Source organism: Rhinatrema bivittatum, chromosome 14 (assembly GCF_901001135.1).
Source record: "Rhinatrema bivittatum chromosome 14, aRhiBiv1.1, whole genome shotgun sequence".
NCBI lineage: Eukaryota > Metazoa > Chordata > Amphibia > Gymnophiona > Rhinatrematidae > Rhinatrema > Rhinatrema bivittatum.
The window spans coordinates 67062038-67086742 of record NC_042628.1 but is presented as its reverse complement, the minus strand read 5'-3'; the positions used below and the strand labels follow the sequence as shown (position 1 = coordinate 67086742).

The 24705-nt window shown below is 47.3% G+C and overlaps 1 protein-coding gene across 1 annotated transcript in view; it reads right to left on the bottom strand.

Annotated features, from left to right (window-relative positions):
* Positions 1 to 660: 660 nt before the first annotated feature.
* LOC115075634 overlaps positions 661 to 24705 on the bottom strand; it is a 68283-nt gene continuing 44238 nt past the window's right edge. The window contains exons 6-9 of the mRNA XM_029576206.1: positions 24220 to 24597; positions 23693 to 24004; positions 1693 to 2064; positions 661 to 767 (exon numbers count right to left, since the gene is read on the bottom strand). Of these exons, the coding sequence (XP_029432066.1) occupies positions 661 to 767; positions 1693 to 2064; positions 23693 to 24004; positions 24220 to 24597 (1169 nt within the window). The remainder of the gene's footprint in view (positions 768 to 1692; positions 2065 to 23692; positions 24005 to 24219; positions 24598 to 24705) is intronic.

Genomic DNA, 24705 nt, shown 5'->3' with positions numbered 1-24705 from the left:
GTTTTTTTTCAATACAATGCACTCAGTTAGTATTAAAAACAAACAGTCAGCTCTTTTAAAGTCTGGAGAACATTCAGTTCTGCAGACTTTTAAAAATAAACACACTATCTACTGCTACCTTATTGACTGACTAAAAATATAAACAGTCTAACTTGTTTATTCACTGCCTACCTACTGCTACCTTATTTACTGACTAAAAATACAAAGTCTAACTTGTGTATTCACTGCCTACCTACTGCTACCTTATTGACTATTTAAAAATGCAAACAGTCTAACTTATTTATTCACTGCCTTTCTGACTATTAAAGGCACAAACACACTAAATAATATTCCCAAATAGTTAACTTTGACTTTTTTAAAACTATTGGGGCAATGTCCCAAGCAAAAACTGATTCCTTTCAGCCACCAGCAAGGTGATCCTCTCCTCTCAGCGCCCCTAGACCTTCTGCAGAAGCGAGCATCACAGAACCTTTAAGTTGAACAGCATTCACTGAGAGCCCTCAGCTTCCTCCTGCTAGTGCGCACCCCAATGCAGCAAACACAGCCCATGTTGAGCACAATTGATTGTCATGGCGCCACTGGACTTCTACTCCAGCTCTCAGTGGGAACACGCATAACAGCAACACAAATTTTTTCTGCTTGCACTATGCGGTAACGCTTTCACTGGCCAAACAGCGTGCCCATCCTCTTGCTTACTGACATGGCAAACACATAGTCCACGATGAGCGCAAATGATTGGCATGGCATCCCTGGACTTCTTCTCCTGCCTTCAGTGTGAGCACCCATAACAGCGGCACAAATCTTTTCTGCCTGCAGTAAGCAGTAATGCTGAAAAATGGTGACGAAAATAATTTCTGAGTGGCACAGTTCATCGTGACGCTGGTGAACTCCCGCAGGAAATGCATGACAATTGTCATCTTTTTTTTTTTAATAAAATAATTTCTCTGCACTGTGAGATCCACTTGCCAAGAGTCCACTGGATCTAATCCCTTAATGGCTTTCTCAAAGCAAATTGTAACCCCAGCCTTACAGGCTGAGCAGAATGTGCCACATAGCCAGCTGTCATGAACTGCACCTCCCCATGCCAATCACAGCACCTACAATCCACCCACTCAGTGGGAGAGGCTGCCTCCACATTCCCCAGCTTCAACCACTTCAGCTTTTTTTCTTTTTTTTTTTTAAGAAAATATTTTCCTGTCAGAGATCTTCTCTTCAGGAGCCACCACGAGGAACGCAGCATGGTGGGGAGGGGGAGAGAAGAATGAGGGATCCAGCACAACCTAGATTTCAGTGCTCTCTCAGGACAGAAGCAAACCAAGAGTCACCAACACCCTTGCTTGCCCGCCTCAACCAGGAAGGATGGCCCCACCAGAACCTAACAACCTTTTGGGAGGACTTTCCAAACTTCTGTGTTCATCTTCTTTCTTTCTTCATTTTTTTTGTTTTCATATACTCCAGACTGCAGATTTTACACTATCTACCATCTGCTCAAGACAGAGAAAAACTGAGGGACTGCAGGAGGCAAACTAGGCTATGTGCAGTGTCAGTGAAACTTTCTCTGTCTCCATCTGCTGGCAAGGATGCAAAACCTAGGAGCCTGGAATGATCTGGGTACATACAGGAACTGTTCATTGCATCTAATGGAAACGTTGATGATTAGTTTAGGAAATTAAAAATTCAGAACATACTTACTTCTTATAGTGACAGAAGCTTGGTGCTCCAGGTAATTATGCATAAGTCCTCCCTCTAACCTGAAGTAATATCTGCCAGTATCCTCTATTATGGCATCATCAATCCTAAAGCTGCAATCACATTTTGAGACATTCCCGAGCATGGTGAAGCGACCACTGGTACGTTCATCCACTTTTATAAATGTATTAGTAGTTGCTACAGGGATGCTTGAGTAATCTTCTCTGAACCAATATCCATGAAAATTCTTTTCTAATCTTTCATTCAATGGGAAAGTGAACTGACACATGATGACCACACACATACCAACTTCATCTATTACTGGAGCACTGACATTTGCATAAAAAACCGTGTACCTGTCATGGCAAGGGGAACCTGCAAAGATAAACATATTTAGTGTTACAAATGAACAGCATTTCAGACTGAATATCAGTTTCAATACAAGGCTAAGACACAAACACTCACAATACATTAGCAGTGCAGCATTCAACATAGACAACCTGACCAGCTTCTAAAAACAGCACCTACACTTAAAGCTCTTTAAAATGTTTTTAATCATTTGTGCTTAAAGTCCTGAAATTGTTATGCTTTAGTGGTGTTTGGGTGGATGTTTGGGTACTGTGGCAGATGACCACGCCCACGGGGAGGAGCCCTGTGGGGAGGCACAGTACTGGGCTACACTCAGGATGCACAAACACAGAGTTAGATCTTTTATTGTACGGCTAATGTATACCACCAGAGGTGGCAGTAGTGAGGTGATTCAGAGGTAGCAGTCCCAGGACCCTCGGCAGAGGGGACCCGTCTCACCAAGTTGGTATAGGGAGTTCCCGGTGAGAAGTAGATTACTCACTAGATGGTAGCTGTAAAGTTGGTGATTCCACCAGGCACTGAGGCAGGGAGAGCAGGCCCTCGAGGAGCAAGTACCTGATCCCAGTAAGGCACCTGAAATAAAATAGAGGGCCCCTGAGGAGCAGGTACCCAGGTTAGAGAATACCCTGAAGGGCAGAGAGCTTCCAGCGGCAGCATGGAAGTGGCAGAGTAGCTTAGACCGGACGAGTCCAATCCTTGCTAACTCAATGAGCTAGCAAACAAGTACAGGCTAAATACCCGGATGGCGTGATGTCACTTGAGGGGAAAGCCCCAGAGGTTCGCACCATAGCTGGAATAAAGACATGGGTAGCACGCACAAGCGCACCCTAGGAGGCCCTTGGGAGAAACATGACAGGAGGCAACGCTATACCCATTTCGGGGACGCCGGAGAGAGTGGCTTGCAGACATGGCGGTAGCCATCTTCCCAAGGCTAGCGGGGAGAGCAGAGAAAAAGGTGAGGCACAAGGGTTGAAGCAGTCTGAGACCGACGGACGCAAAGTACCCCCTTTCAAAGGGCCCCCTCCAGACCTCCTACCTGGTCTTGGTTTCTGAGGATGCATTCTGTGGTATTGCTGAAGCATCTCTTTATCCATGATATTAGCCAAAGATTCCCAAGAGTTTTCTTCACATCAAGATAGCATCTACCTTGTATTCGATGTCTTCTTCTGCATCAATAGGAGTAGGTTCAGGTGTCTTGGTTGAGAATTCACTAAGGACTAGTGGTTTCAATAGTGAGACATGGAACGCATTATGAATCTTCAATGCTGGTGGAAGTTTCAGACTGTATGTAAGAGTACCTAGTTGTCGGAGAATGGGAAAGGGTCCGACGAAGCATGGAGCAAAATGAGCTGATGGTAGCTTGAGTCTTAGATGTTTTGTGGATAGCCAGACTTTGTCACCAGGCTGGAAATCTGGAGCCTTACAGTGATGAGCATCATAGCCCTTCTTTGCTCGTTGTCCTGTTGAATATCTTTGTCCTGTTGAATATCTTTGGCAGTAGATTGAGCTGCCAGGGATGACACTGAAAGTGGAAGTGGTAGTGGTGGTAATGGTAGTCATCAGTAGACCACTTCAAATGGTGTTGATCCAGTTGATATTGCTGGATGAGAATTGATGGCGAATTCAGCCCAGGGCAACAGTTCAGCCCAATCATTTTGATGAGTACTCATATAGGCATGAATGAACTGCTTGAGTGTCCTATTCATTCTCTCCATTTGCCCGTTAGACTGTGGATGGTATGCCGAGGTGAAGTCGAGAGAGATATCAAACTTCTTGCACAATGCCTTCCAGAACTTAGCTGTGAATTGGGCTCCTCTATCAGAGACGATGTGCTTTGGCATGCTGTGTGATGAAAAGCCTTGCAAGCTCCATGGCTGTGGGCAAGCCAGGGAGGCCACGAAGTGAGCCATCTTCGAGAAATGATCCACTGTTACCCAGATGGTGTTGTTTCCTCCTGAGAGTGGTAAGTCTACCACAATGTCTCTAGCAATGAGTGTCCAGGGCCCGTCTGATACTGACAAGGGTTGGAGTAGGTCCTAAGGATTACCGGGTGGTGGTATCTGTCTGGCCCAATTAGAGCAAGAAGCAACATAGGAGAACGTGTTTTCCTTCATGGTGGGCCACCAGTAATACTTTTGCAGTTTAGCCAGAGTTCTGCGTTGACCAGGGTGTCCAGCCAGTTTAGAGTAGTGAGCCCAAGCTAGCAGCTTTTTTCTTAGGTTCTTGGGTACAATGGTCTTACCCGCAGGTAATGGGTGAGTAGCTGACAAGATAATTCTTTTCAGGTCGATGATATGTTGGGGTTTATTGCGTACGTCCTCAGAGAGAAATGAGCAAGATAGGGTATCTGCTCTGATGTTCTAATCTCCAGGGTGGTATTTCAGCACAAAGTCAAATCTGTTGAAGAACAGGGACCATCTCGCTTGCCTATGGTTAGGCGCTGTACCTGGAGGAGGTACTCCAGACTTTTATGGTCTGTAAACACTGTGCTCCTTCAAGCCAGAGGCGCCACTCCTTGAATGCCATCTTTATTTCTAGGAGTTCTTTATCTGCTATTCCGTAATTTTTCTCCACTGGCGAGAAGTGACGGAAGAAAAATGAGCATGGGTGTAAGGTCTTAGAGTCACCGGCCTGGCTTAGCATGGCCCCTACGCTGATGTCTGAGACATCGACCTCTACGATAAAGGGCTAAGTCGGATCCGGATGTCGGAGGCATGGCTTGCTCGAGAAGGCGTCTTTCAGTTTCTGGAATGCTGTTACTGTCTCCATAGACCAATTGGCGACATTGGCACCTTTCTTCGTCATAGCTGTAAGCGGAAGTGAGGAGTAGTTCTTGATGAATGTTCTGTAGTAGCTGGTAAATCCCAGAAATCGTCTAAGAGCCTTTAGACCTGTGGGTTGTGTCCATTTCTTAATGGACACAACCCACAGGTTGGAGTGAGGGCGTCAAGCATTGACAGAAGCAACAGATACAGAAACAGGATGCTGGGCTTGATGGACCTTGGTCTGACCCAGCATGGCAATTTCTTATGTTCTTATGCTCTTAAGATGTCAAAAGAGTGCTGCAAAGACTCCGCGAGATTCGCCTATACACCAAGTTGTCTAAGTGCGAGTTTCACAAGGAATCTGTGCCTTTCTTAGGGTACATTGTTTCCAACCAAGTTTTCCAGATGGACCACAGAAGCTGGGGTCTGCGAGTTTCACAAGGAATCAGTGCCTTTCTTAGGGTACATTGTTTCCAACCAAGTTTTCCAGATGGACCCACATAAGAGCAAGACCAAGGAAGAGGTAATTGGGGAGGAGGGACACAGGAATAAGTAAAAGAGAGGAACCTGGAAAGGAGCTTTGGGGAGAGGGGTGTGGCGCAGATCCAGATTTTGAGTAGGATAATGGTGAGAATGGAGGAATTGGCGAGGGAGGAATAGCAAAGGGAGATTCCAGAAGTGACCATGGGAAAAACCTAGGAAGGGGCATTTCAGATGATAGAAGTGGAGGAGAGGAATCTGGGATGGTGCAGGATGGAAAGGGGGGTAATAGTAAGGGAAATCTATGCATAGGTCATGGGGGTTGGTGGGTGGGGTTTTGGAAGGGAGCATTGAAATGATTAAGAGAAAATGGACTTGGGAAGAGTTCATCGAGGAGGCAGTTAGAAGGAAAAAACCTGGTAAGAGACAATTGGAGTGGGTTGGGACAGGGTGAGGAAATGTCCACAGGAGAGTACATTTGAAGGGGCTATAGGGGTACATAGGAGAGAAACTAGTTATCACATTTCAAGGGATGGAGAAGGGCCCTATGGGCTTAAACTGAAAATTTTAAATGCTTGCTGATGTATCCGCTTATATGTGGCATCTATATCACATGAAATGTTCTAGAGGAGCAGATTAAAGGTAGGGGGAAGAGATGTGATTATGGTGGTCATTGTGGGAGTTGTGCTTGTGGAAGAAGCTGTGGTCTTAGTAACTGTTGAGTTAGTGATAGAATTTGGGCTTGTGGTGGGTGTGGTGGTTGTAATAGGAATTGTATTTGTGGTGGGTGTGGTGGTCGTGGTAGGAAGTGTGCTTGTAGTGGGGGTGATGATCATGTTAGGAGTTGTAGTCATAGTAGGTGTAATTTGTAGTAGAAGGGATGGTCGTTGTGGGTATGGTGGCTGTGCTAGGATTGGTGGTTTGTGGTAGGAGTTGTGTTTGTAGTGTGTGTGGTGCTGTGGTAGGAGTTGTGGTTGTGGTATTTGTGGAGGTTATGGTTGTGCTAGTTGGTTTGTTAATCACAAGGGGTGTGATGATTGTAGCAGACGTTTTGGTTGTAGTTGTGGTCATTGTGGGTGTGCTAATCATAATAATTGTGGTCACTGAAGTTGTGGTTTTTGTAATATATTTGATGGTTGTGTTCTCAGTTCATAAAATAAAAAACATCACTATTGAATAGAGGGAAACTTGCAGCTTTTCTTCTTTGAAACAGATTATCCTATATTCCAACCTCATCTGCTGTATAACACATCTGTTGTTACGGTCGTGGACCCTTGGGCCGGCTGAGACTGTTGATGGAATGCTGTGGGGACCCTCAGCAAGCGTCATGACTCAGGAAAGACTTCACCACTGGAAGTCCGAGGTCCCCCCAGGAGGATCCCATAGGGATCCGGACTTCTTGGACTTAGGCAGGACCCTATGCGACCAAGGACCCAGGCAGCGGCCGAAGAGATGGACGAAGGGTCGGCTGGGCCCAGGAGGCTGGAAAGTCTTCACCCTCGGAAGCCCGCGGCTCCTTTGGGAGGAGCCCGTGAGAGCCCGAGCCGCTGGGACTTAGGAGAATCCTCTGGGCCAGCACTGGATAACTGAGGTGGAAGAAGAGGCTGAAGTCGTGGTCCAAGGATGGAGCTGGGTCAGAAGCCAGGAGTCAGAGGTCCGAAGCCAAAGCCAGAAGTGGAAACAGGAATCGAAGTCGTGGAACGGAACCAGGTCGGAGGCCAGAAGTCAGAAGTCAAAACCAAAGCCAGGAACAGAAGCCGAAGACATAGTCAGGAACGAAGCCAGGTCAGAAGCCAGAAGACGGAATAGGTGATCCAAGATCCAGATGCAGCAACTAGAGTCTCAGAAATTGAGCGAACCTCGTTGCAAGGCAAGATACTGCTGCAACTGCCGGGTTTAAATAACCCGGCCGCGTCTGATGTCATCAGGAGGGCTGTCCAAGGTTTCCCGTGCTGGACCTTTTAAATCAGCAGCCCCGGTGCAAGCGCACGCCTAGGGGGCGGGGCCAGTCGTGGATCGGAGATGGCGTCTCCCTCGCAGGGAGAATGCCGTGGAGGGCCATGTCTCGGGCCTGGGAGGCTGAAGCGAAGGCGTTCCTGCGGCCGGACCAGGCCGCACGGTGAGTGCAGGTCCCGGGGCACGGCCCAGGACTGAAAAAGTACCCCACCTATGAGATGATCCAGATGAAACTGGTGGAGAAGGTCTTTGTCCAAGATGTTGGCGGCTGGCTCCCAGGAATTCTCTTCGGGACCGTAGCCCTCCCAGGAGAGAAGGTACTCCCAACGCCTGAGGTGGAACCATACGTCAAGTACTTCTTTAACCTGATAGACGGTGTCTTCTTGAGCCTCAGGAGTGGCTGGTGCAGGCGACCTCCTATGGAAGGGAGAGAGAACCAAAGGCTTCAACAGGGAAACGTTGAAGACGTTGTGGACCCTGAGCATGGGCAGGAGACAGAGGCGGTAGGAGACTGCCCCTATTCTTTCTTTGACAGTGAACGGGCCAATGTACTTTGGGGCCAGACGCATAGAAGGAAGCCGTAAGTGGAGGTGTTTGGTGCTTAACCACCCCTTCTCCCCGGGAAGGAACACTGGAGCTGGCCGTCACAGGTGGTCCGCAAATTTTTTCACAATAACCGCCGTGCGCTGGAGTCTCTCCCGAGTGGATTTCCAGACCTGGTGCAACTGTCGGGCGGTGATCTGTACAGCTGGAGACGGCACTTCTAATGGCAGTGGCAAAGGAGGCTGTAGACGTCTGCCATAGACGGTGTAAAAGGGGGATTTGCCGATGGAGGAATGCTAGTGGTGGTTGTAAGAGAACTCCGCCCAAGGGAGCAGGGCCACCCAATCATTTTGCAGGTCTCCCATGAAGGATTGGAGGAACGTCTTCAAGGTCCGTTTCGTGTATTCCACTTGGCCGTTAGCTTGGGAATGGAAGGCGGTAGTGAAGTCTAGCTGGACCCCAAACATTTTACAGAGCACCCTCCAATACTTCGCCGTAAACTGGGAACCCCTGTCCGAGGCAATGTGGAGGGGGAGCCCATGAAGGCGAAAGATATGCTGCGTAAACAAGTTCGCCAGTTCAGGTGCTGAGGGCAGTTTAGCGAGGGGCACAAAATGAGCCATCTTAGAGAACCTGTCTATAGTAACCCAGATCACTGTTTTCCCTTCTGAAGCAGGTAGATCTACAATGAAGTCTGTGGATAAGTGGGTCCATGGTTCCATGGGAATAGGCAGAGGCTGGAGAAGACCCCAGGGACAACCGGTGGGAGACTTCTGTCGGGCGCAGGTTGGGCAGGAATTGATGTAGAGACGGACATCCCTCTTAAACTGAGGTCACCAGTCTTACTGGTCCTGGGTCCTGGCTACTCCCGGATGGAAAGCAGTTAGAGAGTCGTGGGCCCAGGAGAGGACCTTCTTCTGAAGTCGGAGGGGCACCACAGTCTTCCCCATCGGGACCATGTCAGAGGCCGCAAGGAGCACTTTGGCTGTGTCAAGTATGTACTGTGGTGGATTAGGGGTGTCCTCAGTCTCCGCTATCCGGGAGAGGGCATCCGCCCAGATGTTCTTATCTGCCGGCCGGTAGCGGAGGAGGAAGTCGAAGCAGCTAAAGAAGAGAGACCACCGGGCCTGCTGGGGATTAAGACGCTGGGCGCAGCATAGGTATTCCAGGTTCTTATGGTCCGTATACACAACTACCGGGTGCTGGGCCCTTTTCAACCACTGGCACCACTCTTCGAATGCCAGTTCGATGGCCAGCAGTTCTTTATCCCCTATGCCCCTGTGACATAGTATGGGCAAAGGCTATAGGCACCATTTTGATTCCTGGCAGCCGACAACGAAATCGCTCCCGGACCCCCGCTGGACCCCCAGGAATTATTGGCAAGCCTTGGGGGGGTCAGGAGGCCCCCCCCCCAAGCTGGCCAAAAGTCCCTGGGGGTCCGGGAGCGATCTCCTGCACTCGTGCCGTCGGATGCCAGGAATCAAAATGGCGCCGATAGCCTTTGCCCATACTATGTCACAGGGGCTACCGGCGCCATTGGTCAGCCCCTGTCACATGGTATGAGCACAAGATGGCGCCAATGGCCATGTGACAGGGGCTGTCCAATGGTGGCGGTAGCCCCTGTGACATAGTAGTTCAGAGGCTATTCGGCACCATTTTGAGGAGCACGGCTTGCAGTAGCACACCGGGCACGGAGGGACAAATGGAACCCGGGACCCCGCTGGACCCCCAGGGATGTTAGTAAGTCTTGGGGAGGGATCGGGATGGGGGGAGGGTGGTTGTATTATACTTAATCTTAATGTTTGGGGTGGTTTTTAGTTTAAAAAAAAATGTGCCCCTCTCCCCACACAAACCCGAAAATTCGTGATAAACGATTGCACATCTCTATTGATCACCTATTTGAGGGATTCCAAGAGAGTGGTCACCTTGTGTATCGCTTCCACACAGCAATTGCTCGACTTTGTTCTGATAAGCCAATCGTCCAGGTAGGGATGCATGAGAAGGCCTTGTCTCCGGAGGAACGCTGCCACAACCACCATGGCTTTGGTGAACGTATGTGGGGCAGTAGAAAGACCGAATGGTAGAGCGCAGAATTGGTAATTGGTAATGAATTCCCAAGACTCAGGATCACCTTGAAGTATGAGAGGGACCAGACCACCGGTAATCTCTTCCCCAGCTGCTTACCTTGCTAGAGCCCTGCTGGGTTACGAACCACAGCTCCAATAACCTGCCACCAGAGAGGATGAGCCGGCAGGATCTAACAACCCTCTGGGAGGATTGGATTAACACTCCCTTCTGCAGAAAAACTTCTTTTTTTTTTTTTTTAACTTGCTGGATTCTAAACTTTAAGCTAGTTCACTCTTAGTTAATTTTAAGGGATAGCCTAACCCCGGAAACAGGGCAAGACTGCAGGGTTTTGCACCTCCTCCATCTGCTGGAGACAGAGAATTACTAAAGGGATGTAGGTGGCACACCAGGTTAGGTGAGAGTGCCTTTCAAGTTTTTCTCTGTCTCCACCTTCTAGAAGGGAGGCATAACCCATGGTCTGGGCTGATCCGGGTACGTACAGGGAATTGGGGATGAGGGATCCAGATCACGAGATATCCATCCCAGGACTGCATAGTGGAGGATGAGGGATCTGCACCACCAGATGTCCCCCACAGACTTAGGATCCAGCCAACATGAAGGGTCACCAACCCCCTGCACATCCAGCATGCACCACAGAGAATGGCCCCACCAGGGCCACACAAACCCATGGAAGAATCATGCTAATTTTTCTTTTTTTTATGTTTTTCTCTCTCTCTCCAGACTGCAGGTTTTGCACCATTTACCATCTGCTGGAGACAGAGAAATACTGAAGGGACGCAGGGGGCACAACAAGTTAAGTGAGGGTGCCTTTCAAGTTTTTCTCTGTCTCCATCTGCTGGCAGGGATGCAAAACCCAGGAATCTGGACTGATTTGGGTATATACATGGAAGTTCTTTTTCTTTTTCAGGGTGTGAGATGAGAATGGGGGCATTGAGAGAGAGGAGGTGGTATGGGGATAGGTTACCCAGGCAGATTATAAACATTTTGGGTACTGGAATTATTGCATTATAAAAATCCTATAAGCCACCTTGAGCTATGGAAAGGCATGCATAAAAAGGAAAATTGGTTCTTACCTGCTAATTTTTATTCCTGTAGTACCACGATCAGTCCAGACTCCTGGGTTTATTCATCTGTGCCAGCAGATGGAGACAGAGGAAGTTAAACTGACACTGCTTCATATACCCTGCTGCCACCTGCAGATCCTCAGTATTGACCTGTACCCAAGCTAAATCCAACACAATGGGGTAGATTTTCAGACCGCGCGAATAGGCGTACTTTTGCTGGCGCATCAGGCGCAAGCAAAAGTACGCAGGATTTTAGTAGATACGCGCGGAGCCGCGCGTATCCGCTAAAATCCGGGATCGGCGCGTGCAAGGCTATGGATTCTGTATAGCCGGCGCGCGCCGAGCCACGCAGCCTACCTCCGTTCCCTCCGAGGCCGCTCCGAAATCGGAGCGGCCTCGGAGGGAACTTTCTTTTGCCCTCTCCTCACCTTCCCCTCCCTTCCCCTACCTAACCCACCCGCCCGGCCCTGTCTAAACCCCATCCTTACCTTTGTCGGGGGATTTACGCCTCCCAGAGGGAGGCGTAAATCCCCGCGCGCCAGCGGGCCGCTAGCACGCCGGGACGCGACCTGGGGGCGGATCCGGAGGGCACGGCCACGCCCCCCGGACCACCCGGGCCGTAACCATGCCCCCGAACCCGCCCACCGAAACGCTCCCGACACGCCCCCAAAACGGCGCTGCGCTTGGTCCCGCCCCCGACACGCCCCCCTCCAAAAACCCCGGGGACTTACGCGAGTCCCGGGGCTCTGCGCGCGCCGGTTAGGCCTATGTAAAATAGGCTCACCGGCGCGCAGGGCCCTGCTCGCCTAAATCCGCCCGGATTTGGGCGGATTTAGGCTGAGCAGGGGCTCTTAAAAATCCGCCCCAATGTGCACACAAAAACTGGAAAAAAAAAAAACCTTCCCAAAACACTGGTAAAAAACTTGTATAAAACTTGGTAGAAAAATCTTCTGCTATCTCAAAATAATATTATAGCTGAATGGACAACTCTCCACTTCTATAAGTCAGGTGGGATCTAGACTGATCCATGGTACTACAGGAATGAAAATTAGCAAGTAAGACCCAATTTTCCTTTCCCTGTATGTACCCAGATCAGTCCAGACTCCTGGGATGTATCAAAGCTCCCTAATGAGGGTGGGGCCTGGAGAGTCCCGCTTGCAAGACACTCTCGCCAAAGGATCAAGACTCTGGATCCCCCACATCCAGCCAATAATGCCTTGCAAAGGTATGCAGTGACTTCTACGTCGCCACCCTATAAATTTCCTGTGGAGACACCACCTCCGCCCAAGAGGTCATCTGAGACACAGTAGAATGAGCCTTCTGACCTTCTGGCACTTGCCGATCCTTGAGGATGTATGCCGACCTAATTGCTTCCTTAAGCCATCTTGTAATGGTAGTCTTGAAAGCCTGGGTACCCTTCTTCGGACCACTGCACAAAATCAAAAGATGATCAGACCTTCTAAAATCATTTGTGACTTTGAGATATCGCAGCAAAGCTCTACGGATGTCCAACAAACTAAATTCCTGTGCATTAGCCTCAGAAACACCTCTGTCCAGAAAGGCTGGGAGCTCCACTGTCTGATATGAAAGGCAGATACCACCTTCGGAAGAAAGGACAGCACCGTCCGCAAAGTTATTCCTGCTTCCGAGATCTGAAGAAATGGATCGCAACACGATAAAGCTTGCAACTCAGAAATTCTCCTCGCAGAGCAAATGGCCACCAAGAAAATGATCTTTAAAGTCAAATCATTAAGGGTCGCTCTGCGGCTAGGTTGAAAAGGAGCCTCACACAAACCTCAAAGAATGAGATTAAGGTTCCAGGAGGGACAAAGCCTCTTCACTGGAAGACGCAAATTCTTGACCCCCATGAATAAATCAGCATGAAAGAACAACTTGTACCCATCAATCTTCCCTCTTAAGCAAGCCAAGGCTGCCAACTGAACTCTCAAAGAATTGAAACTGAAGCCTTTGACCAAACCTACCTGAAGCAAAGACAAGATGTGAGACAGCGAAGATCGCAAGGTCTATACTCCTTTCGTCAAACACCATGACTCAAAGACTTTCCAGACATGATTTTCATTGTACTTGCAGAAGGATAGTGATAACTGCCTCTGGGTACCCTCTGCACTTCAAACACCTCCTCTCAAAAGCCAAGCCACTAGACAAAAGCGATCAGCCTGGTCAGAAAATATGGGGCCCTGCCACAGAAGACAAGGGAGATGCTGGAGATGCAATGGACATTTCACTGTCAGGTTGACCAGATCTGGAAACCATAGCCGATGAGACCACTCCAGGGCTACCAACACCACATCCCCTGGATGCCTCTCTATATACCGCAAGACCTTGCCCACCAGGGCCAAGGGGGAAAGACGTACAGCAGAACTCCTCGAGGTCAAGCAAGACTAAAGCGTCTACACCTTCGGCCCCAAACTCCTTCCGTCTACTGAAAAAACGAGGAGCCTTCGCATTGTGCTGAGTCGCCATCAAGTCAACGTGTGGACGGCCCCATTTCTCACAAATGAGCCGCATCACTATGTCCGATGATTTCCATTCTCCTGGATTGAGATGACTGCGACTGAGAAAGTCTGCTTGGACATTTTTGACCCCTGTGATATGCGATGCTGCTATCTGAACCAGATGCTGCTCTGCCCAAAGGATTAACTCCTGAGTCTCTTATGCCATGGAATGATTCTCGGTGCCTCCCTGGCGGTTGATGTAAACCACGGTTGTCGCATTGTCTGACGGAACTCTCACTGAACGCCCTTGAACCAAAGACAGAAAGTCAAGCAAAGCCAACCTTACCGCCCTGGTCTCTAAGCAAGTCATAGATCAGGAAGCTTCCTCTGCCAACCAAGTGCCCTGGGCTACTTGCTGCTGGCATACTGCTCCCCAACTAGACAGACTGGCATCGGTAGTAAGTATGACCCAATCCAGAACCTCCAAAGCGACCCCCCACACCAGGACTGTAGCCACCAGGACAGACTATGCCTGGCAGGAGGAGTGAAGGACACAGATTAATGAAAGGCCTCTGACACCAGACTCCACTGTGCTAGCCCTTTGTAGGGGCCTTATATGAGTAAAGCCCCATGGAACCAATTCCAATGTTGAAGTCATCTAACCGAGGATCTGCAAAACATCCCAGGCCTTGGAGACACACAACCGTAACAAGCGCTGAACTTGGCCCTGTAGTTTGCATACTCTCTCCTCTGTCAGGAAGACCCTGCACTGACTAGTATTGAAATGCTTTCCCAGATAGTCTACAGTCTGAGATGAAATCAAGTGGGTCTTGGCTAGATTCACCACCCAGCCTAGGGTTTGAAGAATCCAAAATACCTTTTGTACCGCAAAGCAACTAGTCTCTGACTTCGCCTGTATGAGCCAATCATTGAGGTAAGGATGTACCAGGATTCCTTGTCACCACAAGGTCGCCACCACAACCACCATTACTTTGGTAAAGGTACGGGGCGCCATGGTCCGCCCAAATGGAAGAGCCTGAAACTGGAAATGCTGCCCTAAGACCATAAACCTCAGGTAGTGCTGTTAATTGGTTATTTACTCTTTTGGATAATAGAAGGACTAGGGGGCACTCCATGAAGTTAGCAAGTAGCACATTTAAAACTAATCGGAGAAAGTTCTTTTTCACTGTACACACAATTAAACTCTGGAATTTGTTGCCAGGGGATGTGGTTAGTGCAGTTAGTATAGTTGTGTTTAAAAAAGATTTGGATATGTGGGAGCACTGAGAGGAGAGTATCACCTTGCTGGTGGCTGAAAGGAATCAGTAAGCTTTTACTTGGGACATTGTCTTTTTTAAAAGAATTGGGACAAAGTTAACAATTTGGGAATATTATTTAGTGTGTTTGTGCTTTAATAGTCAGTAAGACAGCGAATAAACAGAAGTTAGACTGTTTGTATTTTTAAATAGTCAGTCAGTAAGGCAGCTAGTAAGCAGTAGTTAGTGTGTTTATTTTTAAAAGTCTGTAAGGAGCTAGTAAGCAGATGTTAGTGTTTGTATATTAAAAACAAAAAAAAAAGAAAAAGAAAAAATTAGCCAGAAGCTAGAAATAAGCTAAGTAAAAAGGTTGAAAAGTTCAGTTCAGTTACTCACCTTGGAAAGGTGTTGAGGTAGTGTGATTTGGTTTGATTAGGTACCCAATCAAGAGAGCAGTGAGTCACTCTGGCTGACTAAGTGAAGTTAGACTGTTTATATTTTCCAACCTTCCTACCCCTTGCCCACCCACCCCTAACTCATCCTTTAATTTATAGGCAGGTGCCACTTACAAACCCCCCCCCCCCCCTCCACTTTATTGAGAGTTTGATCATTCCCCTGTAGGCCACTACTAGACATGTAGTGAATTCACTAATACATTTAAAGGACATTAATTAGACACATTCCTACTCCCATAGCAACTTAAAACTTAACTAGGAACTGATCAAAATTGAGATGAAGGCAGCAGTCCAGCAGCAAGAGGGGTGCTTCCCAGTCTTTTGCATCGAGTGTCACATGTATGATTTTTTACCCGCCGGTGAGAAATTGTACATGTGCATGTGATGCAAAGAGCTCTGGGCTCTCAGAGAATGAGTCCGATCTCTGGAGGCTAGAGTGGCAGACCTGGAGGAGCTGAAGCAGACAGAGAGGTATATAGATGAGACCTTCAGGGACATAGTAGCCAAGTCCCAACTTCAGACTGGCAGCCCTGGTGCTGCTTTGGAGGAAGAAGGTCTCATGATTGGAGAGCATCAACCTGATGCAGCAGGAAAGGATCCTGTAGCAAGGACCTGCTCTCCAGGTGATGCATTGTCCTTTTACACCAAGGATTTCTCCCCAAGGCCTACTGCCCAGGAGGGAAGGGTTAGGTCGGCCGTCATAATTGGTGATTCGATTATTAGGAATGTAGACAGCTGGGTGGCTGATGGGTGTGAGGATTGCCTGGTAACATGCCCACCTGGTGCGAAGGTGGCGGACTTCATGCGTCACCTAGATAGGATTTTAGACAGTGCTGGGAGGAGCCGGCTGTCGTGGTACATGTGGGCACCAACGACAAAGGAAAAGGAGGCGGTGTGGCGCTTTATGTCCGGATGGCATAGAGTCCAACAGGATAAACATCCTCCATGAGACTAAATGCACAATTGAATCTTTATGGGTAGAAATCCCTTGTGTGTCGGGGAAGACTATAGTGATAGTATACTACCATCCACCTGGTCAAGATAGTGAAATGCTAAGAGAAATTAGGGAAGCTAACCAAATTGGTAGTGCAGTAATAATGGGAGACTTCAATTACCTCAATATTGACTGGGTAAATGTATCAATGGTACATGCTAGAGAGATAAAGTCCCTGGATGGAATAAATGACATTTTTATGGAGCAATTGGTACAAGAACAGACAAGAGAGGGAGCACTTTTAGATCTAATTCTCAGTGGAGCACAGGATTTGGTGAGAGAGGTAACGGTGGTGGGGCTGCTTGGCAATAGTGATCATAATATGATCAAATTGGAATTAATGACTGGAAGGGGGACAGTAAGCAAATCTATGGCTCTCGTGCTTAACTTTCAAAAGGGAAACTTTGATAAAATGAAAAACATTTTTAGAAAAAAACTGAAAGGAGCAGCTACAAAGGTAAAATGTGTGCAAGAGGCATGGTCATTGTTAAAAAATACCCTCTTAGAAGCACAATCCAGATGTATTCCACACATTAAAAAAGGTCGAAAGAAGGCAAAATGATTACCGGAATGGTTAAAAGGGGAGGTAAAATAAGCTATTTTAGCCAAAAGATCTTCATTCAAAAATTGGAAGAAGGATCCAACAATTGCCAATGCTTATGTAGAAAATTGGATAATGCATAAGCACTGGCAATTTCGATGTAAGACATTGATAAGACAGGCTAAGAGAGAATTTGAAAAGAAGTTGGCCATAGAGGCAAAATCTCACAGTAAAAACTTTTATAAATGTATCCGAACCAGAAAGCCTGTGAGAGAGTCAGTTGGACCGTTAGATGATTGAGGGGTTAAAGGGGCACTTAGAGAAGATAAGACCATCGCAGAAAGATTAAATGATCTCTTTGCTTTGGTGTTTACTAAAGAGTATGTTGGGGAGATACCCATTCCGGAGAAGGTTTTCATGGGTAATGATTCAGATGGACTGAACCAAATCACGGTGAACCTAGAAGATGTGGTAGGCCTGATTGACAAACTGAAGAGTATTAAATCACCTGGACTGGATGGTATACACCTCAGGGTTCTGAAGGAACTCAAAAATGAAATTTCAGACCTATTAGTAAAAATGTATAACCTATCATTAAAATCATTCATTGTACCTGAAGACTGGAGGATAGCTAATGTAACCCCAATATTTAAAAAGGGCTCCAGGGGCGATCCGGGAAACTACAGACCGGTTAGCCTGACTTCAGTGCCAGGAAAAATAGTGGAAAGTGTTCTAAGCATCAAAATTACAGAACATATAGAAAGACATGGTTTAATGGAACAAAGTCAGCATGGCTTTACACAAGGCAAGTCTTGCCTCACAAATCTGCTTCAGTTTTTTGAAGGAGTTAATAAACATGTGGATAAAGGTGAACCGGTAGATGTAGTGTACTTGGATTTTCAGAAGGTGTTTGACAAAGTTCCTCATGAGAGGCTTGTAGGAAAAGTAAAAAGTCATGGTATAGGTGGCAATGTCCTTTCGTGGATTAGAAACTGGCTAAAAGACAGGAAACAGAGAGTAGGATTAAATGGACAATTTTCTCAGTGGAAGGGAATGGGCAGTGGAGTGCCTCAGGGATCTGTATTGGGACCCTTACTTTTCAATATATTTATAAATGATCTGGAAAGAAATACGACGAGTGAGGTAATCAAATTTGCAGATGATACAAAATTGTTCAGAGTAGTTAAATCACAAGCAGATTGTGATAAATTGCAGGAAGACCTTGTGAGACTGGAAAATTGGGCATCAAAATGGCAGATGAAATTTAATGTGGATAAGTGCAAGGTGATGCATATAGGGAAAAATAACCCATGCTATAGTTACACAATGTTAGGTTCCATATTAGGTGCAACCACCCAAGAAAGAGATCTAGGCGTCATAGTGGATAACACATTGAAAATGACGGTTCAGTGTGCTGCAGCAGTCAAAAAAGCAAACAGAATGTTGGGAATTATTAGGAAGGGAATGGTAAATAAAATGGAAAATGTCATAATGCCTCTGTATCGCTCCATGATGAGACCGCACCTTGAATACTGTGTACAATTCTGGTCGCCGATTCTCAAAAAAGATATAATTGCGATGGAGAAGGTACAGAGAAGGGCGACCAAAATGAGAAAGGGGAATGGAACAGCTCCCCTATGAGGAAAGACTAAAGAGGTTAGGACTTTTCAGCTTGGAGAAGAGATGGCTGAGGGGGGATATGATAGAGGTGTTTAAAATCATGAGAGGTCTAGAACGGGTAGATATGAATCGGTTATTGACTCTTTCAGATAATAGAGAAACTAGGGGGTACTCCTTGAAGTTAGCATGTGGCACATTTAAAGCTAATCAGAGAAAGTTCTTTTTCACTCAACGCACAATTAAGGTACGGGGCGCCATGGTTCGCCCAAATGGAAGAGCCTGAAACTGGAAATGCTGCCCTAAGATCATAAAGCTCAGGTAGTGCTGTTAATTGGTTATTTACTCTTTTGGATAATAGAAGGACTAGGGGGCACTCCATGAAGTTAGCATGTGTCACATTTAAAACTAATCGGAGAAAGTTCTTTTTCACTGTACACACAATTAAACTCTGGAATTTGTTGCCAGAGGATGTGGTTAGTGCAGTTAGTATAGCTGTGTTTAAAAAAAGATTGGATAAGTTCTTGGAGGAGATGTCCTTTACCTGCTATTAATTAAGTTGACTTAGAAAATAGCCACTGCTATTATTAGCAACAGCAACATGAAATTGACTTAGGGGCAGATTTTAAAAAAGTACGCGTGCACATACTTTTGTTCGCGCAACAATTGCAAACAAAAGTACGCCGGATTTTAAAAGATACACGCGTAGCTGCGCGTATCTTTTAAAATCCATGGTTGGCGTGCACAAGGATGCGCAAAATCGGCAGCCTGCGCGTGCCGAGCCGCGCAGCTTGCCTCCGTTCCCTCCATTCCCTCGGAGGGAACTTTCCTTCCGCTTCCTCCCACCTTTCCCTCCCTTCCCCTATCTAACCCACCCCCCAGCCCTACCTAAATCCCCCCCCTACATTTGTTATATAAGTTACGCCTGCCCGAGGCAGGCGTAACTTGTGCACGCCGGCTCGCCATCCCCCGGCACAGGCCGCAGTGCCGGAGGACTCAGGACCGCCCCCCTGGCCCGCCCCCAAACCATCACCACACCCCCAGACCCACCCCTGACACGCCCCGGACGCGCCCCCTCCCACCCCTTTTATGAAGCCCCAGGACTTACGCGCATCCTGGGGCTTTGCGTGCACCAGCGGCCTATGCAAAATAGGAACGCCAGCGCGCAAGTGCCCTGCGCACGTAAATCCGGCAGGATTTATGCAAGCAGGGCTTTTAAAATCTACCCCTTAGTTTTTGGGTACTTGTCAGGTTCTTATGGCCTGGATTGGCCACTGTTGGAAACAGGATGCTGGGCTTGATGGACCCTTGGTCTGACCCAGTATGGCATTTTCTTGTGTTCTTATGTAAGTTCTTAGAGGAGAAGTCCATTACCTGCTATTAATTAAGTTGACTTATAAAATAGCCACTGCTATTACTAGCAACAGTAACATGGAATAGACTTAGTTTTTGGGTACTTGCCAGGTTCTTATGGCCTGGATTGGCCACTGTTGGAAATAGGATGCTGGGCTTGATGAACCCTTAGTCTGACCCAGTATGGCATGTTTTTATATTCTTATCTCACCGAATGGGAATGTGTAGGTAAGCCTCCGCGAAGTCCAGAGAAGCCAGGAACTGCAGAGTGTGTACCGCCGCAATCACCGACCACAATGTTTCCATGCAAAAACGGGAAATCTTAAACATCGCATTAACGCACTTTAAGTCCAGAATGGGGCAAATGGTCTCCTCCTTCTTTGGAATGACGAAGTAAATGGAATACTGAATCATTCGGATTTTGCCCTGAGGCACTGGGCCTACGGCCCTCAAGTGCTGCAACCTGTTTAGAGTCTCCCACACCACTCCGCCCTTTTACAATGACTCGCAGGGGGAGACAAGAAACAGGTCACGCATGGGGCACGCAAATTCTAAGATGTAACTAACCTTATTACACTGAGGACCCACTGATCTTGAGTGACCTTGGCCCACTCCTCGTAAAATCGAGTCAGACAACCCCCTATAAAGAGAACGATGGAGTGGGCCGGTCTCGCCTCTTTGTGCAGGTCCTCCGCTGGGCTCTGAAGGGCCAACGACCTCAGCAAAAGGACTGCCGCCAGGCCTGATCTTGAGAAGAAAACTGTCTCTGTGCCACTGAAGCCCCTGTCGCCTGACGAGATCTCCTATTGTCCCAAAAACGCAGATGCAACAGGAAGGCGTGTTTGCCCTTAGGTCTGTCCTCAGGCAGTTTGTGCACCTTATTGTCACCTAACTGCTTCACTAGTTGTTCCAGGTCATCCCGAAATAACAGACATCCTTTGAAAAGCAAAGAAGCCTGCTGGGACTTAGACAAAATATCCGTTGACCAGTTACGTAGCCACAAGAGATGTCTTATGGACACTGCAGTTCCTATAATAAGTGAAGACATCCACATCAGATCATACAAGGCATACGCCACATAAGCTACTGAAGCTTCTAATCTTTCAGCCTGACTCCCTTGGGAACCAGCAGTCACCGGTCCATCCTAGACACGCTGCACCCAGCGTAAGCAAGCTCCATGCATGAAGCTGGAACAAATGGCAGCCCAGAGACTCAAAGCCAAAACCTCAAAAATCTGCTTGAGGTAGACCTCCAGCTTGCGGTCCTGAACAGCTCCTGCCACTGGAATAGTTATCTTCTTCATGACGGCCGAGACTGCTGCGTCCACTTTGGGAAGTGCAAAGAGTTCCAAGGTCTGCTCTGGCAAGGTATAAAGCTTCGCCATTGCCCTGCCCACTCGTAAGCCGGCATCAGGATCAACCCATTTCTGATCCATCATCTTCTTTATGGATGTATGATACAGAAAGCTGGAAGGAGGGTTCCTCATACCCTCCAGGACTGGATTTGCCCCATCTTTGCTAGAGTTGTCCGGTGGGGGCTGGAGATTCTGGTCCTCCAGATCCTGGGGGAATAGAGGGGCAAGTTTCTCCCAGGGGAACAAATGGAGAATCTTGGGTCATCCCCCTCAGCTGCTGGCACCAGGTCCACATCATATCCCTGGGCCAAGTCCATATTCACTGCATCCACCAATTGGACCCCCGACAGTGCCACCCCCAAGTCCGAGGCATCATCCTGTGGGGATAGATAAGCAGAACGCTGTACCCTGGCACCTGTGGAGACCCACGATGGCCCAGGACCAACTGGCCACTTGCCCGACTCTGGAGACAAAGCGGGAGATTCCTGACCCTTCTGCTGCGCCAGATAGGCCCTATGCAGAAGCAGGTAAACTCGGGCATAAAGATATGAGGAGCCATGGGGAGAGACTGTGGCCGCAACAACTTCCCACCCGCAGATTCTGCCCCTGTCCCAGGGAGTCCTCTGAGTCCCCTAGTCCCCCAACAGGAACCAGGTGGACTGGAGAAAGCCGGAAAGAAACGTCCTCATCGGCCCCCCTGGGTGCCAGAGATCCACAGTATGCCAATGATTAGACTGGTTAGGCAAATTATATTTTTATGAGTGGGAGTCATGTCCACTCTGCGCCAGCCCCGATCTTTCTTGTTTTCACAGGCACCGGGAGCTTGAAGGGTCCTTCCTCCCCCGCCCACGAGATGCAGCCACACAACGTCTGCAGCGATTCAGCTGTGCGGGAGCCACTCCACACGTGCGGCAGGCCGACCCTCTCACCATCGACATGCAGGAAGACAGAGAGCCCCGAGCAGAAAAAGAACCTAGAAAAAACAGCCCGCGCAGACACCCGAGTGGGGGAGGAAGGAAGGGAGAGAGACGTCCTTACCACTGCTCCTGTTCTTCACCATTACTGCTTTTGTTTTTTGGGGGGTTTTTGTTTTTTTTTAACCAAAAAACAAACTTAATCAGCCTCACAAAAGATTCCCTGCTCCTAACACTGAAGTGTGCTGTCCGGCTCAGTTCAGCAAAAACTAAGAAAAGGAGAGGGAGAGGCCAAACTGAGAGTAGTAAACTGAGCCAAAGGAAAACTACTGAAGTGACTTCATGAAGGAGAGGGACCTGGCCACCCGATTTGCACCCCATGGCTAACCCTGGACGGGCATACAAAAGGGTCACCACCCCCCAGCCCATCCACCTCAACCAAACAGGGTAGGGATCCCTCACAAGGAACCGCGACCCCTGTGAAGAAGGCTCAAAGGACAAAAGGTTAGAAAACAAAATACTGGGCAGACTAAAGAAACTGCAGGTTTATGCTCCAGCCACCATCTGCTGAAGACAGAGAAATACTGAGGAACTGCAGGTGGCACCAGGGTATATGAAGCAGTGTCAGTTTAACTTCTCTGTCTTCATCTGCTGGCATGGATGAATAAACCCAGGAGTCTGGACTTATCCAGGTACGTACAGGGAATGTACATTCCCCTTTCTCTTTCTAAAGGGAAGAGGAGATGAGACGAGAAAGATTGTGTGTATATGTGTTGGGGGGAGGGGGAGGAATGGGATCAGGAAAGGGAAAGAGAGAGAGACAGAGAGGGAGCAGGTGAGATGGGGGGGGGGGGGGGTTACATTAAAGTGTTGACACCCGGGTACCAGAGACTCACAGTATGCCAATGATTAGACTGGGTAGGCAAATTATATTTTTATGAGTGGGAGCCATGTCCACTCTGTAACCTTTCATTTCATTTATTAAAATTTATTAATCACCTAACACTTAACAAGGCCTAGGTGATATACAAGGGTACATACATAATAAAAACAAAATAAAATACAGACAACAGATTTCAGCTTCACAGAAACCAAGCCGCAAAATACCAAATATTAATGGTACATTTACTATTTTAAACATAAGAGCATATTCCAAAAATTGACTATTCAATTAATAAATCATCATATATCTTTTAAGGAGCAGATTAAGAACATTCATGCAGCCTCATTTATCATTGAACGCACGATGAAGCAGATATTCCTTAAATGCCGTTTTAAATTTTTTAACATCTTCTAAAGATCTAAGGTCAAAAGGAAGAAGGTTCCATTGAATGGGTGCCGCAATGGAGAAAGAAGTCTCCCTAGTTCAGGATAAACGGGCATGGCGAATTGAGGGAATCTCTAGCAAATTAAATTGTGAAGATCTCAAACATCTTACTGGATTATAAATCCGTAACAGTACATTAAACCAAAAGGTAGAATCTGCCGCACGAAGCTTGTACACTAACATGCCTATTTTGAATACTATACGTTCATTCACTGGTAACCAGTTAAGTCTACATAGTGTTCTCCAGCCTGGATACTGTTTCCTATTTGATTACAGAAAATCCAAGCTTATTGGGGTCAAAACAAACAAATCTGGATGCAGTTTTTATGGGTTTTGGTTATTCCAAACAGAAGCAGACAGAGATTCTGCAGGCCAAACTGTGCAGAGCTCTTTCACATTTATGAATACGTAGCCAGGGAAAAACAGATTATTCTGTCACAGTGTTTTATACAATAGAAACAAGCTACTTACTCTTCACATTTAAGATGACAGTTTTCTCCGTGGACATTTTCACCGCAGGGTAATACACCAAACAGGTCAGGTTTTTCCTATGGTCATCCGTAGATGCAGTAAAGGTGAAACTGGATGAATAGCTGAATGTTCCATCGTTATAAGGAGATGTTGTGTTGGTCGTGGAATTAGCTGTAGTTAAAGCTTCTATCCAGGTGATGATGGGGGTGGTTCCCGAACACCTCCCCGGAGCTGTGCAGTTGATAGTCAGTGTTACATCTGGCTCCAGCATCTCAGGGATCTGGATCGAGAACTCAGGCTCATTTGTGAAATCTAAACAAGATATAGAAAATGATACTGCCACATCACAGACCTCTGCAGTTAACACCAGCAGCAAAGAGAAGCCAGTGCCAAGGACAAGTATGTGATATTACTGCCATGTGCTCATCTCATCACTACTGCAGCAACATGAATGGCATATGTTTTTTGCATTTAATGTAAAGGCTAAAGAATATTTTAGGAAGTCAGAAACGCAAAAACATACTTACCTCGTATAGTGACAGAAGCAGGTTGTGATACGTAACTATGCATATATCCTCCCTCAAACCTGAAGTAATATCTGCCAGTATCCTCTTTCATGGCATCATCAATCCTTAAGGTGCAGTCACATTTAGATATGTTGCCGATGATGTTAAAGCGACCACTGGTACGTTCATCCACTTTTGTAGATATATTAGTACTTGCTACGGGGTTTCCTTGAGAGGAATCTCCCTCCCTGAACCAATATCCATGAAAAACCTTTCCTAATGTGACATTCAATGGGAAAGTGAACTGACACATGATAACCACACACATTCCCACTTCATCAGATACCGCAGCACTGACATTTGCATAATCAACTGTGTGCCTGTCATGGCAGGGGGAACCTGCAGAGAGAGAGATATTTAGTGTTACAAATGTACAGCATTTCAGACTGAATATCAGTTCAACACATGGCTAAGATCCAAATACTCATAAGAGATTAGAACTGCAAC